Genomic DNA, 17,546 nt, shown 5'->3' on the forward strand with positions numbered 1-17,546 from the left:
GCTTGCAATACTCTCCAGGTAGCTTCCCCACACATCAGATATTCTACCGCAAAAAGCAATACTTAGTATTGTTTCGTTCCTGTTTCAAGGGTGAGTGAGCCAGTGACCCTACAGGCACAAGGGACATAATATCTTAGGTAGATTGGTGGTGTATTAGCGATGTAAGGAATGGTTTTTATTTCTTACATCACTAATACCTATACTATGGGCGGTGGTGACCACTTAACATCAAGTGGCCCAATCATAATAACAAACTTTTTATCTACCTTATGGATTATTTCTGCTTTCATAATTTCAAAAATCTCTTATTAGTATAAGGTTGCCTTTTTGCAATTTAAAAATATTTAAAACAACAACAACGAGTTGCGAATTAAAGCTAGAGTTTAATCTAACATAATTATAATTATAGAAGAATATAATGCATATATAGAATAGGATACAGCGACCAGAAAAACTATTTTTCTAAGTATTTTTAAGTGTTCGTTTGTGCACAAATTGTATGAAAGTAATAAACTTGAAAATAATCAAATAATAAAATTTTCAGGCGTGCGATGCGTTTCTCACTGACATCGAGACGAGATCCTTTTTGAGGTCAGGAAGGAACTACGATCTGATAATGCTGGACGGAGCGTACCCTGAATGCGCATTAGGTCTGGTCTACCGCATGAAAGTGCCATTCATGTACATCAACACAGTAGCCTTTTACGCTTCACCCACCAGCATCTCTGGAAGTCCCGCACCCTTCTCCGTGACACCCTTCTTCGCGAGATCCTTTACAGATAATATGGGATTCTTGGAACGGTCAGTCAACGCTTTCTGGCACCTTGGTTCTTTATTGGGACATGGTATAAGTGTGACAATACTACAAACTGTACTTCGAAGACACTTCGGTCCACAAATGCCGCACGTATATGATATGGCCAAGAATGTTAGTTTCATACTTCAGAATGGACATTTTTCCGTAACATATTCGAGGCCATTTCTTCCAAACGTTGCTGAGATAGCGTGCATTCATTGTAAGGAATCAAAAAAATTGAATGCTGTAAGTATTATTATTAAAACTGCCTTATTTAAATTCAATATAACCAAAAAAGAATCTTGTTCTTTTGCATAAATTATAAATCCATATCCTACAATTTTATTAGATATTCAAAATATTCGCTTTAATTATTTAATTTTATTCTGTTTTACTGTCAGATTTATATTATTTTAAAATTTGCAGGATTTAGAAGAATGGATTTCCGGTGCAGGAGAAGCTGGATTTGTTTATGTTTCCATGGGTTCTTCGGTGAGAACGAACAAAATGCCACTCGCAGCCCATCGCTTGTTTATTGATGCGTTGAAAAGACTTCCACAGAGAGTGCTTTGGAAGCAAGATGGAGATCAAAATATGACTGATATTCCTTCAAACATCAGACTTTATAAGTGGCTGCCACAACAAGATTTGTTAGGTAAACCTTGCAACGAATCTATTATTGGACATTATATTTAGAGAATAATATAGCTAAGAGCTTGTTGAAAATGTCATATTATGTATTTTTCAGGTCACCCCAAAATAAAAGCATTCGTTACTCACGGCGGTCTACTCAGCATGTTTGAAACGGTTTATCACGGAGTCCCTATTATTAGTATTCCAGTCTTCTGTGATCACGACGCAAATGCAGCTAAAGCAGAAGTAGACGGTTATGCAAAGAAACTCGACCTTCAGTATTTAACATCAGATAAACTTTATGAAGCTATAAAGGATGTAATTGTTGAACCGAAGTATAAGACACATGTAAAAACTCGACAAACACTTATGAGAGATCAGAAAGAATCGCCCTTAGAAAGAGCCATTTATTGGACGGAATATGTATTGAGACATAAAGGGGCATATCATTTACAATCACCAGCTAAAGATTTAAATCTCTTCCAATATTATATGTTAGACATAGCGTTAACGTTTTTGGTTCTTAGTTTATCGACTATAGCTCTTATTATGTACTCATTAAGAATCGGCTTCATTTGCCTAAGCAATTACGTACAAAGTAAACGGATGAACAAATTGTTTGATAAGTCGAGCGATTTGTTGAAGCGATCAACAAAGCTAATAGATGAAGCGTCGTTATCAAAGAAAAAGTTGTAAATACCAAAATAAATGTCAAATTAATAGTTACCATGTGTTACCATATATTTATAAGTTTATAATTATTGTGATGACAAACCCATAGTGATATTATTAGTGTATAATATTTGTAAGTCTGTAAATATTGAATGTTAGGTTTAATAAACATTGATTTATAATATTATGTTTTATTTAATACCGAATGTTATAAACGTAACACGTATTTCGAGCTAGAAATTAATAAAAGGAAGGAAGTTCTATCAAGACATTATAAAACCAATTTCACATTCATTACCGCATTCATGGAACGACATAAATGTAGAAACAGCTTGTATAAAACATTTGGAACATCCTGAATGATTCATACCCAAAATTATAAGGTTTTATTAAGAAACGCCATTGCTTTTTAAGGATTTATATTCTCGAAATAATTGACGTAATTGGATTACTTAAAATAAACTGCCGAATGGGCCACAAAATAACTAGTGTTGAGCAGCGCACATAGACATTGGCAATGCAAGAAATATTAACAAGCCCTTACATCGTCAATGCACCACCAACCTTAGGAACTAAGCTACCTCATGTGTCTGCCACATTGGCTCAATCACCCTTCAAACTGAAAAACAAAAATACGAAGATATGCTGTTTCAGTTGAAAATATGATGTAAAATATAAAAAAATATAGGTAGTAACTAACTTAATAAAAGCTTAAATAAAGCCGTATCAACAAAATATGGACTTATTAGTAATATGAATATACTAATTATAGATCCGATTCAAAAATTTCTCTACAAGGCAACATAATAAAATATGTATATATATTTAGATATGTTTTATAAACGACTTAAGCATTAATTACAGCTTAAAACTTATTAAACCAAACAATCCGTAACAGCCTGTGAATGTCCCACTGCTGGGCTAAAGGCCTCCTCTCCTCTTTTTGAGGAGAAGTTATTGGAGTTTATTCTTTGTTTTTCATAATAAAAATATATCTATTTGATCGTCAAATATTCATGTAACTTTTGTCTCTATTGTTTTAAAAGCAAAAGTAATAAATAAATTTACGTGATATTTGTTGCGAATCAAACTTAATCTAACTTTGCAATTGGATTTAATATATTTTGATCAAAAAATGTCCTTTATATTTTGTTGATTTACATATAAATCGTCGTTTTGTGTTGTTGAATTATATACAATTTATTTACGTGTAGTGCCAGTGTTATTTTATTTACAATGAAAATTATAAAAAATATACTTTTATTATTATTTTTTCTTTTTGCGTGTATCTGCGCTAGTTGAGCGCAAAATATTCTGCCAATGTCACGTATAAAAGAGATGACACATTTGTGACCAATCGATTTCATATTTGAAGTTTATATATATTTTTAGACGTTATTTTTTTTGTAACTGTTTTAATTGTTTATTTCTAAACTCTCAAATGGTTTTTAAAATTCATTAATAATAACCATACATCTATAGCTTATTCCAATCACAGGAATTGTAAGAACAGATAATAAACTTTCATTCTGAATTGACATTGTATAATTGGGAGAGATTTTAAGTAATCTGTGCTATTTATTATGGATTCATGAAATAATGGCTTTTTTAAAGTAGCTTCGCCGACTTCTTACGATCTTATCGGAACTTTTAAATGCTATAAACGCAAATTGAGTTATGGATTTTATTTATTTTGGTACATGTAATGGAACAAAGGAATAAATAAAACAAATGAGTTTTTTAAGTATATTGTAATAAATTAATTTAAAAGTAAATGAATAAAGTGCTATGTTTATAATTAATTTATAAATTACTGTGATATGTGATAGCTAATCGCTACAAAAAGTTTGATGTAAAATCCAAATTTATAACTGAATAAATACATTTTTGTTATGATTTTAGTGTTTTGAATGTTACATTGTAAGATAGTTTGTCTAATACTTTTATAAGTTTATATGTTTTAGTTGGAAAAGAGAGATATCGCACCATCTTCCTTTCGTGTAGGTTGGCTGACTGAGAAAACGATTGTTGGAGACTAATTGTTCGTAGTAGCCCGTGTGTGTGTGTGCGTGAGTGCGTGCACCTGTGTACACGTTTAAAGTGCTTACCGAGATGAGGTCAAAGGGAAACGGAAAATCAAGGATAATTTTTACGCTATGTAAGAAATTTCAGCTCGCAAGAACTGTATATAAATCCTTTGAACATGTTAGAAAAACTAACAACACGCTTCGAAACGAGATGCTTTTGCTTCTGACCAAGCGGACCTGTGCGTGCCTTCTAGAGTCGTCTGTAATCTTGGGCGTAATACCTGTGCACTTTGCTATGTGCTAGGGGTGTTATTAAAAGCTACATTACACTAAAAATTCGAAACAGAATAGCTGACATAGCGTTAATATAATAATTAATTATATAATAAGTTAATTGTGATAATAAAATTATGCTTCTATTTTAGGTGGTTCTCTACCGACGATGCTTATTTCCTTCTGTTCATTATTCTCCGGGTTGACTTTGGTGCCGGTGGCAGAGTCGGGGGTAACGGCAAAGCGCATTATGTTGTCTGAAAATATTAATATATACGTACTAAATTACATTAGACTTATTTACTAACTCTTTAAATATTCCATTTATGGATTTTCTGTTAGCAGCTGGAAGTGCTGTTCCACAGCCTGTTAGGAATATATTAAGCTTATTAAAATATATAACAAGTCAGATTTGTTTTTATAACTACATGTTCGAAATTTGAAAAAATATAGGAATATTGAATTTTAATTGAGATTATATTAAATAAAGTTTTTGATACTTGTATAAATAAATGCCCAAGACAAGCCCATTTTTTTATAATTATTACATATTTTAACTTCTTTATTTTTTATGAGACGTTAAATTACTTTTTAAGCACTCTCTATAATCTTAAGCCACGTCTTCATAAAACTAACTTGTTTAAATTGGAACTTATGATAACAAAAGCGGACAAATGCGCCAAAATAAAGTGAGCAGAAAATGTATGCGCGATCGCAAGAGCTATTTCGCGCAGCGGCTCCAGTGTTGCGCACGCGCTTTCTTAAGATTTGCGCAAGCCCGAGCATGCCCGAATGTATCTTTAATAGTGCGCACCGTGTGGTACCAACGCGAACTAGCTCTGCTTCGTAGGACGTGCTGAAATCTATAAAATGATGACAATTACCACTTTGACGCTACCTTTGAAATGGAAAACCAAACAGGCCAACATTCCGAGGAAGCCAAACGCAACGAGAAGCCAACGGATGACTCCAACTATACGCTTTGGGATGAACAGCTGGTGCTTGAGCATGTTGACGAAGGTTTTATTCAAAGCCAAGCCCTAGAATTAATTGTAGTCAGTTATAATAAAAGAAAAAATATACACAAGGAATACTTATTACATAATTCCAAAAAACATAAATAAATAATTAGTATAATTGTAATTATTATCTGATGATGATGTCCGTCTGAACGATTTAAGTCACCGCAGCAAAAAGCACAGGATTGCTTTTTCAGGATTTGCTGCATATGTGTGCAAAGACAGATGCACCTACTGTTCCATCACTATCACAATCAGATGGGATTAGAAATAAAAAGATATTGCTGAGTTCAAACCCCAGTTTGAATCTCGGTATCTGCAGCGTTATATCGAGCCAATTCATCAACGAAGCAGTCAATATACAATTGTTATATTTTGATTATAACAATAAATAATTGGTCAATATGTTCCTCCGTTACTTAATTAGAACCAGACATCATTTTAAAAGCACTGGATAAAATATTTTTTTTAAATTATGCTTAGTTTTAACCAGAGATCTAAATAAAAGCGTCTACGCTAACTCTATTTATTTCTAACACTAGTTAGATTTACTCTGTGATTAAAATTGTGGAAATGAGGTTGTCCTCAGTGGAATTTATATACCCGTTCGAAGCTTTACATTTAATTCTATAGGCTATATATAGGCTATATATAGCCGTTCGTAGCTTTACATTTAATTCAATTGTACCGTGCTGATAAAAGCCTATATGAGCCTATTTGAAGAATATTTTGATATCAATTTTATAATAATTTCTAATATCATTCAATAAATTAGAGATCGAAACAAGATGCTAGCAATGTTTCTCCAAAATTAAGAAAAGGCAAGCCCACCTAAATATAATGTATATTTGTTGCAAATAAACGACTTCATATGGTATTTCCCAACATAAGAATCTGTAATGAGACTTAATATAAAAATCGATGCGATGTTTCCTCCTTTGACTTTTTTTAAATATAATTGACGAGTAAGGCAACCGTTACACATTTAATCTTTATCGAGAAGAAGAGTTAAAAATAATGTCTTTAAGAAAAAAATGTTGACCATCGTTTCTCGATATTTCTAAAGTTTTCTTCCAAACTGATAGATAAATTTTTGAGCATGAGTAAGATAATAATAATAATGCATCTCAGGTATGTTTACGTATATAAATAAGAATATCAAGCCAAATTATCAAATATCGTATTATAGGTTTATTTATAGAGATATATTTTTTACCTCTTCAACCCAAAATATAGGTGCGATAACGTCTGGCAACTCTTTAAAAAGTTCAATCTTATCAGTTCTCAGTAATTGTATGTTGAATTGAACTCTTTGTTTTGCCACCATCGGAGTTCCTGTTATCTGTAAATGTTTCTGTTGTTAATATTGTTTTTATGAGAGCTGAGATAGTTAAGTGATCTGTAAGTCTGTTAAGTCATCTCAGTTCACTAGGCTACTAGTGGACTGAGATGATCCAAGAATTTCGATAAAGCCGGCAAAGTGAGTCCCAAATACGACTACAACTACAGTTGTTATATTTTAATTAACATTTTTTTAATTTTAGGAACAATGAGTCACATGATGGTAAGTGTTCACCTTCGTCCGTAGACACTAGCACTGTAAGAAGGATACACTACTAATGGATCTAAGAACCTTTGATAGTTGATACTTTGATAAACAAAGCACCCAGACATAAAACAATCTTTGAGAGGTAAGTCCGAGCTGTGCATAATTTATTTGAATAAATTGATTATGCAAATAATATACTTACTGGTTCAAAGTCAATTGCAATTTCATGTTCATTGACATCTGGATTTAAACCCTTTATATTATTTAATAATTCGGGATCACAATCGTAAAAGTGTGGCAATGAGACATACATTGGTACGCCAATACATTTTGCCAAGTCCATGAGACCTTTTGGAGGACATTTGTTTGGTTCTTCGCAGTAACAATGAAGAGCTGGGTCGTTAGCCAAGTCACCAATGTTGGCTATATATCGATTGGTCTTAATGCCACGATATGAGCTCTTCTTTTGATACCAGGGCTTAAACGTTCTGGTAACAAAAATTTATATTAAAGAAAAAAATGATTAATCTTGTGCAATATTTTAATATATTAAAATTATATTTATTGATATAAGCTGATGATTTTTAAGTTATTTTTTTTTAACAAAATAAGATTTTGCGATATTATCGACAGCTTTGGATGTAGGTACATATTTTTGTTTAACTACTGAAATTTCAAAGTATTATTAGCTCCTTAAGATATTAAAGAGTTACCTGCATAAATCTCCAGAAAATGACTGCAACCTATCGAATTCAGTTAGAAATGGTGGGAACACGGTGCCATCTGTGCCTTCAAATTCATTGCAATGGTCACTCCAATTATCCTGTTCCATTTTACCATCAATAGCGACCACTTTACCAACATCCATGACGTTTTTAATGCCTCGCTTCACAGTGATCACGTGTTTGTCTACAGTCGCATTACGCTGGTAAAAATGTTATTACTTTTAAATAGAACAGTTAAAGTTTAATATATATGTTATGAACTTCGCCAACATTCCATGTTCAAGCTAAAGTAGCAGTTTCAAAAACTGCAATTCTAGATTAAGATCCACGTAATATTTATTCATATTCTTATCTTGCCTACGTTTAATGATAAAATCTACTAATTCTACTATAGAATACACAAATTACTAAGCTCCCTTTTGAAGTCATGATATGAATAACGCAATAATACAAAATTATTGCGAACTTATAAAACATAAATGTAATAAACATGACCTTAATTGAAAAGTAGGACTTCATTTTAATTATGCACCCATTGGAAAATTCTGCTAACAAATTGTCACTTTATCGCAATCGAGTCGAAACATAATCGTTGTTTAACGGTGTTCTATTCTACTAATATAACGAGCCAATTGCGTTTTAGTAAAAATTGGAATCGAGTGGTTTGGGAACGTATGGTATCCGTTATAAAAAAGTAGAATTGGCTTCTAGTTACGATTCAACTGAGGTTTATTTTTGTGAGGAATAGAACCGGGGACGTATCGTAACCGTTATAAATTAGTAGAATTGGCTCCCTGTTTAGTTTGTTTTTATAAATTCATAGCTGTGAAGGAAATCAACGCGATAAAACCCGCACGTGTCAGCAAAAAAAACAAACACAAATAAACAGTATAGGGATTTAAAGAATGGAGTTTTACGGGCTGTTATTTACAAAATTCTATATTCGTTACTTGTATATACGAAAAAAAAAACAATTTATTTAGAAACATTTTCATATTTCATATTTCAAAATCTTTTTATTCTTAGGTTATCTTTACTAAACTTACCAGACCAAACAAAGAAAACCTATACTGATTGTTAGGTTCAAATAACAAGCGTTCCGCCGCTTCTTTCTTCAACGCTGTACACACTGCCTTCGGAGCGAATTCGGTTCTCGCGCAATTAATTACAACACCACGGAAAAGAAGGTCTAAGGCTTTCACCCTGATGAAAACGTCACTTGGGCTGTCAAATATACCGTTCAGAGCTTTTGCCAGCATGCTAAGCATAGCTGGTTTTTCTCGATATACTACTGTGGTCAATCCCTGAAAAATACTAAATACTTGGTATCGAAAATAATTACATACTATTTATAATTACAGAATTATTATTATTACAAAAGATCACTATGTCAATTTTTTTTAAATTATTTATTTTGAAATAATTGTCTTCAGAAATGATGATGATTAAACAATACCAAGATAAATTATTAGGTTATGATAATTGATATATTTTATAATAATTGATATATTTATTGCAAATTGTAAAAGAAACGTGTTTTATAAAAGTTACAAGTAGTAGTTAGCAAATGTTTATTTAAATACTTATCTTGAATATGAAAGAATAAGACAATAACAATATTCTCATTAAACATCTTAGAGATTTGTGTACAAACTATTTCAGATATATTTTAGAGGGACATATATTCAAGAGGTTTCGTAAAAGGTTTGGAAAAGGTATTGTACTTCATAGTATCTATGTAAAAAATATTTATTCAGTTCCATTCATAGACAGAACGATAGTCAACAACAACATGAAACCTTTCATATTTACGAACATTTTTATATGTCTAAAATGGAATACATATATTACGCCACGAAAAGATTTTGTTCAGCCCAAAAACTGTTTGGTAATGGAATTTTGAGAAGACATCATGGAATTTTTATATTTTTTAGCCACAATCTACTTAATAATTATTATCTAATATAATGTCAACATTCTCTATTATTCTCTATACTAAGTTTTCTGTGTTTTTAGCTTACGACGTTAGCTGAACGCTAATGAATTATTTTTCATTCATTCATGTTATACTACTCAAATATTGTATAAAATAATTCTTACCAGCATAAATATATGAGGTAGAACCAATACTTCTTCTCCCGTTAATCCTGGTCCAGACAGGTCCTTTCTGAAGTAAAACTTATCGAGTTTTTTGTAATTTATCGTGTCTGTATCATCTTGGTCTTCAATATCTACCTTTTCTTTCCATTCCCTATAGAAAACAAACATTTATATATTTTTAAGAAAGCCACTGGATAAATTGTCGATTCCAATGAAATACTTGGTAATAACTGCAACTGCAATGCAATTTGCATATTTTCAGAAAGTAGCCAAAAATCACACAAAATTGTGTTTCGAATCTATAGACTTTCGATTTTCGAGCTATAAAGCTCGATTTTTTTTTATTTATCAGGCTTTTGGGACTTTAATTGTTAGAATTGTATGTGAAATGGTTATTTTTTGTTTATTAATAAACTTATACCTAATGACATATGGTGTATGTTAGAATAAATATAAAGTACATTGTTACTTGCAAATTAACTACTTGATTGAGTATACGAAACTGTTCGATATAATTTATTTAGTAATATTTAATATAGAAAAAAATCCATTTATATTCGTATGTGATGTTTTTTCATATTTGGCTTTCAATTACGACCTACGCAATTACGAGTGGTTTCTTGATGGTAACCACCGCTTACATCATCAATGCGCCACCAACCTTGGGAACCCAGACGAACCACAACTAAGATATTGTGTTCCTTGTGCCTGTAATTACACTGGCTGACTCACCCTTCAAACTGGAACACAACAATACCAAGTACTGCTGTTTTGCGGTAACATATCTGATGAGTGGGTGGTACCTACCCAGACGAGCTTGCACAAAGCTCTACCACCAGTAAATTATCTTTATGGGTAAAGCCACAGCTCTAATAATGTTAAGAACTATGTTTATCTTCACACGAAAATTGAACTAGCTTGATGTCGTTAAGAATAATGACAACCTAAAACTATTCGGTAAAAGTATAATACTTTCGAGCTATTTTAGATTCTATTTCTCCTGCACAAGTGTTATTTTAGCATATTTTAATACTTATGTGATGATGTTTCTATAAATTCGGGATACCTGTTTCATATATACATACATGTATTTTAATTTCCTACCACCATTTAGAAGTCCAAATGATTGTTATTATTCTCAAGAACTTTGGAAATGTTCCTTTGTGGGAACTCATGAGAAATTAGTAAATGTCGTAGATTTTCCATTAACAGCCGCGCTTATACGGGAACAGGATTGAGGCTACATAGTCTTAAAAGATAATTTCATAAAAACTAATCATTTGGATATTGTACATAATAAATATTTCTAGCAAATGAGCATATGACTCTTAAATTTTACATAATAATATTCATTGTCTTCCTTAATAGATAAATTTCTAACATACATATGGTGTCCCATTAAAGAGTTTGTATTTCCTTAATTGGATACGAAATACTCCATACAAATACTTACTCAAAATAAAAAGGTCCGACTTCCTTCACAATAGGTAAGGCTCCTTTCTGCACATCCTCAGCATTCGTGTAGTTGAAGAGGTATACTTTAAAGTCGAGTGCGAAAGGTATTTTCTCCCACATCATGCGCACGTCCGTTTTCTTTGATAACGCCATTTCCTATAATGTTTATTAATTGTAAATACTAACATTTAACGTCGCCACTTTTTTCACGGTAATTGATGTTATTTACCAAATAAAAGTAATTTTTTTACAAATCTGCATGGACGCAATGCAAAGTAGGATTCTATGTTTAATAGAATTATGTTTTTGTGTTATATAATAATATATATAAGAAATAAACAATCAATGTACCGGGAAGCTGATAGTGTGTGCAGACCCAATCGCATTCAGGCCGATTTTTCGTTCGATAAAAATGGTTATATCCCATTGTACGAAACAAAATAACATTGTATCAATTTTCACAGAACACTTTAGTTTATGAACGATTGTGCCGTGGAGGGTTATCGATCGCGCAAATAAGGAATAAGGCTAAAGTGGTGCCCTGGGCCCTGTTTCAGTGTGGAGGCCTCTGCCCAGCAGTGGGACATTAACAGCCTGTTTCTTTTACAGCAAACTCTGTTATGATATTTTAAGCGTCTTATTAAAAACGTTAGTCTTTTGAAAATAAATATATTTTTTTACAATTTACCTGTTTTGTAAACCATACTTAAAATAAAGCTTATGTTGATAGTAAAAACGTCAAAATATGGCGAAAGGTTTTACATATTCATGTTTTGATTGTATACCAAACGTTGCGTCAAGTTGCTTAATACAAGTATTTATGACTGAAAAGGAAACTTCGGTTTTCCTGTTATGCTTAGCTGAACGGAACTCAAGCAGAAAGTAATAATTTTCTAGACATTGGTATCGCAATATCAATTTCAATGAAACGTTTGATATAATTAAAGTTTGTTGTATTTCATTTTAATAATAAAGAGAATTTCAAGGTAAATTCATTTTGTACTTAGTAAGTTCGTCACAAGATTTAAATTAGGAAAGCTGACACGAAAATGACTCATCTGATGGTCAGTGGTTACCTGCGCCCTTGATATTGGCTTTACAATTAATATTAAACATTGCTTATACCGTCATACCGCTTACTATGGGAACTAAGATGTTGTGTTCCTTATGATTGTAACTGCATCGGCTTACTCACCCTTTAAGCTCGAAATCAGAAATAGAACAATTTCGAGGTAGAATCTAGACGGGCTAACACAATACATTACTAACTTATGCATAAAAGTAAGTATATTATATAAAAGTAAATTATGCTTTTTTAATGGTAGTAGGTAAGCATTTTTTACGTCTTAAATTTGTTCTAAAATCGACGGGACTTTTAACTGTAGTTTTAAATTATGTTATAAAAATGTTAGTATATATGTCAACTGCCACAGTCACTAAATTTTTTTTTTTATAGAATAGGATGTCGGACGAGCCTCCTGATGGTTAGTGGCCACCAACGCCCATAGACATTGATATTGTAAGAAATGTTAACCATCGTTTACATAGCCAATACGCCACCAACCTTGGGAACTAAGATGTTATGTCCCTTGTCCCTGTAATTATACTGGCTCACTCACCCTTCAAACCATAACACAACAATACCACGTATGTACATATGTATATAATATCCTATATACAATCTGATATCTAAGGATGTCACCCGATAATCGGATTAATTTCGATATAGTTTATGTAATTTTATGCCGGCTTTGTCGATAAGTTTTAACATAATTTAATAAAATCTTGTCACATTATTACATTAAAGTTTGGTTAGTTCACAAATTAAAAGTTAATTCTGTTATCAAAGTTAATAAAAAATTGTAAATATCGTATATATAAATATATATTGATATAGATTCGTTTCATTTCTTAAGCACTGTACATTATGCTAGTATCAAGCAGGTATTCCACTCATGCTATTATACTAGCGTAAAGGTAGTTTAATTTCAATCAGATGCTAATTAGTTAGTAAATGATATCACTCTCCGTGTTTATCTTTCGTCTAATGTTATAACGTTTCTTGAGGAATGGTGTGCAAGATTAAAGTATCAAAAAAGTATTCTCTTTAATAGCATGTGTTTCCCAAAATGGAATAAATCTTCCAAAGGATATTAATTAGGCAATAAATTATATAATAAGCTAAAAATGATAGGCGTGGACTCTAGATCCTACTTTAAAGTCATTCAAGTATGAAAATTAATATTTTTCTATTTGTGTTATATTTCAATAGTTTTTTGTCCTAATATAGAAATTACCCTAATTAAACGTCCGTGTGTTGCTATCAGGCGATATAATTTAATTACTGCCTTGTAACCATCATTTATAGTATTTTGATTGAAGTTTTATGGTTTGTAAATAACCTATAATTATTATTTTTTCCATAAAAACGTGTGTTAGTTTTTTAATGTTAGTTTTTTTATAGTGATTATTTTAAATTTAAAGAAATATTGATTTATAAATCTTACCTTCTTTAATTGACTTTTCAATATGGTCGGAAAGATTACCCAGCCGAAGAGTATACCAAATATGGCCGCTCCGGCGCAACCCGCAGCTATCTTTAGGTGTTTCGGTAACTGCATCGTTGCCTTTCAAAAATATAATATTATTTGATTAGATATAATTTTTAAAAGCTTTTAATGACGAATTCTTCTTGAATCGTTCTTAGTGATATAAATTTGTATGGGTAATTATTTTTCTGCCTCTGCCGTGTTGTGGCTAACTTATAAGATTACAGTTCCTAATGTCCTGGCTGGAGCATCGGGTGTCTGTCAAGAAATTTGCAGTAGCAACCCAAAGTTTAAAAGTTGGCTTGGAATAGTGAGTGCACCTGAAATCCAGCACAAATTTAATAAAATCCGTAATATCTCCTGAGCAGTTGGCTATAATTCTCCGTTAAGAATAATCGCAGTGATCGTAATCGGTAAGGATTACTATTAGGTCGGTTAACTATTTATAGTTTTATAAAGGGTTTGACAACACGTTTAACACGTTTAGAGTCACCTCTTAATATCACAATATCACATTATTTTAATAATATTATAAATGCGAAAGTGAGTTTTTTTGTTTGTTTCGCTTAAAAGTCGGCGGCTGAGGTACATATCAATAATGTAACTCCATATTTACATATAAAAAAATCGAATTGAATTGAAATATTCAACCGATAATCATGAAATTTTGTATATACGTTGTATTTAATAATTTTAGGGTTAGATCATTTTTAATTGAATTCATTTTTTAAAACAAAAAAAACTATATATTAAAGTATAATGGGGGCTGCAAATTTTTAAACGTAATTATGCTATAAAATTACTTTATATGAAAGAATATTAAAAAGAATTTCAATGATTAATATGATACCGCTGGGCTGTTCTCACGCATTTGACGTCGGTTGAAGCCTATCACACTGCAATAATGAGGTAATTGGAAAAAAATAGATTTGACGACGTCATAAAATGTTGAATACTTTAGCTTACTTATAAAAGTTAAAGAAAAGAGAATGAAATATTTATTTATATTGGGGTTTAGTTATTGTGTTTTGATGTGGATTACACTTAATATTCATTTGCAAACAGCCAAAATACAACAATTCGGCGAAAAGTTTTGTTGTTCGGTTGAATGATTGATTGATTGACTGATGCTGAGTTCGATTGATGAATTGACATAATCGACTGTGATTGGTTCACTCTTATAATATAACCACATAAAATTTTAAGCATTTTGATTTGCTTTCTTTGTGGTAACAAATTGTAGTCATTTTAAGAAATAATTTTATTTTATTTATATTTTTATTTTATTTGTAAGTTCTATTTCATTCTATAATTATAATGTTATTCTAGATATCTATTGTCGTGTTTCATCGTTCCTAGTCATCATCATTAAACACATCCAAATTTGAAACAAATTGTTCTCATGTATTTTTTTTGAGGAGAAGGTTTGGAGCTTATTTCACCACGCTGCTCCAGGGGGTTGGTAGAATAGACATGTGGCAGAATGTCAATGAAATTAGACACATGCAGGTTTCCTCACGATGTTTTCCTTCACCGTCAAGCACGAGATGAATTATAATCACAATTTAGCACATGAAAATTCAGTGGTGCTTGCCCGGGTTTGAACCCACGATCATCGGTTAACATTCACGTGTTCTAACCACTAGGCCATCTCGGCTCATATGTGTCACCTATTTTATTCGGGACGTTGGCTGAATATTTGGCATAGATACGCCAGACAAGAAAAAAACTAATTAAAATGATTAAAGAGAAGATAGAAGCTTTAGATTTTTTATTTCAGTTCTAAATCGACAAATATAATCACGATTGTGGTTATTTTCGTGATTTCATACTTAATCTCATTGTTACCAGATAAGTATGAACACTAATATATGTTATTGAAATAAGTAAAATATCATATCGAGTCTAGATATATTGTTTCACTAATATTGACCTTACAATTAAATCTATATACAAATAATAATAATATATTTTAGAATATTAAAACTGCCTTGATTGTTCAAGACAAAATCCATACGGATAAAATAAAAAAAAATAAAAAAACAAAAAAAAGTATTGAGGATTACTATTGAGGAAGTTGAAAGTTGTAATGTTGGTTTTATTAGCTATGAAATCCTACCAAAAATAATGAAGGTAATAAATGATATACTATACGTAACAACTCAAAGGCTGTCTGAAAGAGATTGCTCTTTTAGCGATAAGACCTTTTGTACATTAATAGTTTTCTTTTTTTTATGTTTGTGTTTAAAACTGTATGTTTCTGTAACTCTTTTGGTGTACAATAAAACATATTCTATTCTATTTCTTATTTTAATATCACATATTTGATAATGTTAATAGATAATAAATTCACCGCTAGTAATAAAATATGATCGTTGTTGCTGTCAGTTAATATATCGTTGAGATTGTAATCTACTACACTAATAAAGTAATTGTTTACCGTAACAGCCTGTGAATGTCCCACTGCTGGGCTAAAGGCCTCCTCTCCTCTTTTCGAGGAGAAGGTACTGGAGCTTATTCCACCACGCTGCTCCAATGCGGGTTGGTGGAATACACATGTGGCAGATTTCAGTGAAATCAGACACATGCAGGTTTCCTCACGATGTTTTCCTTCACCGTAAAGCACGAGATGAATTATAATCACAAATTAAGCACATGATAATTCAGTGGTGCTTGCCCGGGTTTGAACCCACTATCATCGGTTAAGATTCACGCGTTCTTACCACTGGGCCATCTCGGCTTTTAATAATTGTTTGCCACACTTTAAACACGAATTTTACACATGGAACTCAATTATATTATATTGTGGAATAGGCAATAAGTAACATTATTTTTAATTTACAAAAATGTATAATAGATAATTAAAATTTAATTAAAACATAATCTATGATTGCGGGTTAAAACTCGGTTAAACATCACCGAGTTTTTCTTGTGCGTAATTTTTGCTTGTAATTTATTACATGTTCAGCGGTGGAGGAGAATATCGTGAGGAAAATTGACGGATGAAATTTCATATAAATTTGTGATTCTTATCGAGTATACCAAATGTGGGTTGCATTGGAGCAAGCGTAGTAACAAGCACTTAACTTTATTCTCAAGAGGAGAGATCCTTTTAAACCAGCAGTATCACATATACATGTTATATTAGTCCCTTCATATTACGCTTTATATAATGATAATTTTTTAGACATGTTAAACTATATATAATTACACATGATTATATATACACATGATTATCTTACCAAAGTGAGTGTATTAAATGATTGATTAACTTCTCTTTTCCATTTTTTGCACTAATTACAGTTATTCTCAAAACTCGGAAGGTTGGTAGAATGTATTAAATCAATAAAGAATATTAAGGATTTTTAATTTCTCACGTTTATAATTTATATAACTATTTGCTTTTCCTTACATAACGTATACAAATATACGTACTTGCGATGGTGTGTACTCGGAGACAGCTGGTGGTTTACTTGAAACGCTGCAACGCTTTTCTATGGGCGGGGTGCAGTTGTACATTCACAAAGAGAATTTATTTCTACATTTTTATAGAATAATAAATATTGCTCTTGCCATTATCTTGTCATATTTATGTGTGCTTAAAAATTTGAAAAATAAATTTTTGAAATTTTCAAGATCACAAAATTTCTATTACAATAAGTAGAAGTATTTTCGAGTATCTTTTTTAAAAAAAATATATTATACGGAATGGAAAGAGACAACACAGTAAGACTTGCTACCTTTGTAA

At 31.6% G+C, this 17,546-nt stretch overlaps 2 protein-coding genes across 2 annotated transcripts in view; one reads left to right on the plus strand and one right to left on the minus strand.

Moving 5' to 3' along the window:
- Positions 1 to 2,890, plus strand: part of LOC126769475 (UDP-glucosyltransferase 2) — a 43,214-nt gene extending 40,324 nt beyond the window's left edge. The window contains exons 5-7 of the mRNA XM_050488320.1: positions 545 to 1,042; positions 1,223 to 1,451; positions 1,545 to 2,890. Of these exons, the coding sequence (XP_050344277.1) occupies positions 545 to 1,042; positions 1,223 to 1,451; positions 1,545 to 2,125 (1,308 nt within the window). The 3' untranslated portion in view covers positions 2,126 to 2,890. The remainder of the gene's footprint in view (positions 1 to 544; positions 1,043 to 1,222; positions 1,452 to 1,544) is intronic.
- A 1,628-nt stretch (positions 2,891 to 4,518) lies between these two features.
- The window catches only part of LOC126769760 (uncharacterized), a 30,335-nt gene continuing 17,307 nt past the window's right edge, over positions 4,519 to 17,546 (minus strand). The window contains exons 17-26 of the mRNA XM_050488679.1: positions 17,234 to 17,297; positions 13,757 to 13,876; positions 11,248 to 11,405; positions 9,795 to 9,945; positions 8,741 to 8,998; positions 7,683 to 7,894; positions 7,172 to 7,457; positions 6,637 to 6,762; positions 5,300 to 5,441; positions 4,519 to 4,658 (exon numbers count right to left, since the gene is read on the minus strand). Of these exons, the coding sequence (XP_050344636.1) occupies positions 4,537 to 4,658; positions 5,300 to 5,441; positions 6,637 to 6,762; positions 7,172 to 7,457; positions 7,683 to 7,894; positions 8,741 to 8,998; positions 9,795 to 9,945; positions 11,248 to 11,405; positions 13,757 to 13,876; positions 17,234 to 17,297 (1,639 nt within the window). The 3' untranslated portion in view covers positions 4,519 to 4,536. The remainder of the gene's footprint in view (positions 4,659 to 5,299; positions 5,442 to 6,636; positions 6,763 to 7,171; positions 7,458 to 7,682; positions 7,895 to 8,740; positions 8,999 to 9,794; positions 9,946 to 11,247; positions 11,406 to 13,756; positions 13,877 to 17,233; positions 17,298 to 17,546) is intronic.

The sequence above is a fragment of the Nymphalis io genome, chromosome 7, assembly GCF_905147045.1.
Source record: "Nymphalis io chromosome 7, ilAglIoxx1.1, whole genome shotgun sequence".
In the NCBI taxonomy this organism is placed as follows: domain Eukaryota; kingdom Metazoa; phylum Arthropoda; class Insecta; order Lepidoptera; family Nymphalidae; genus Nymphalis; species Nymphalis io.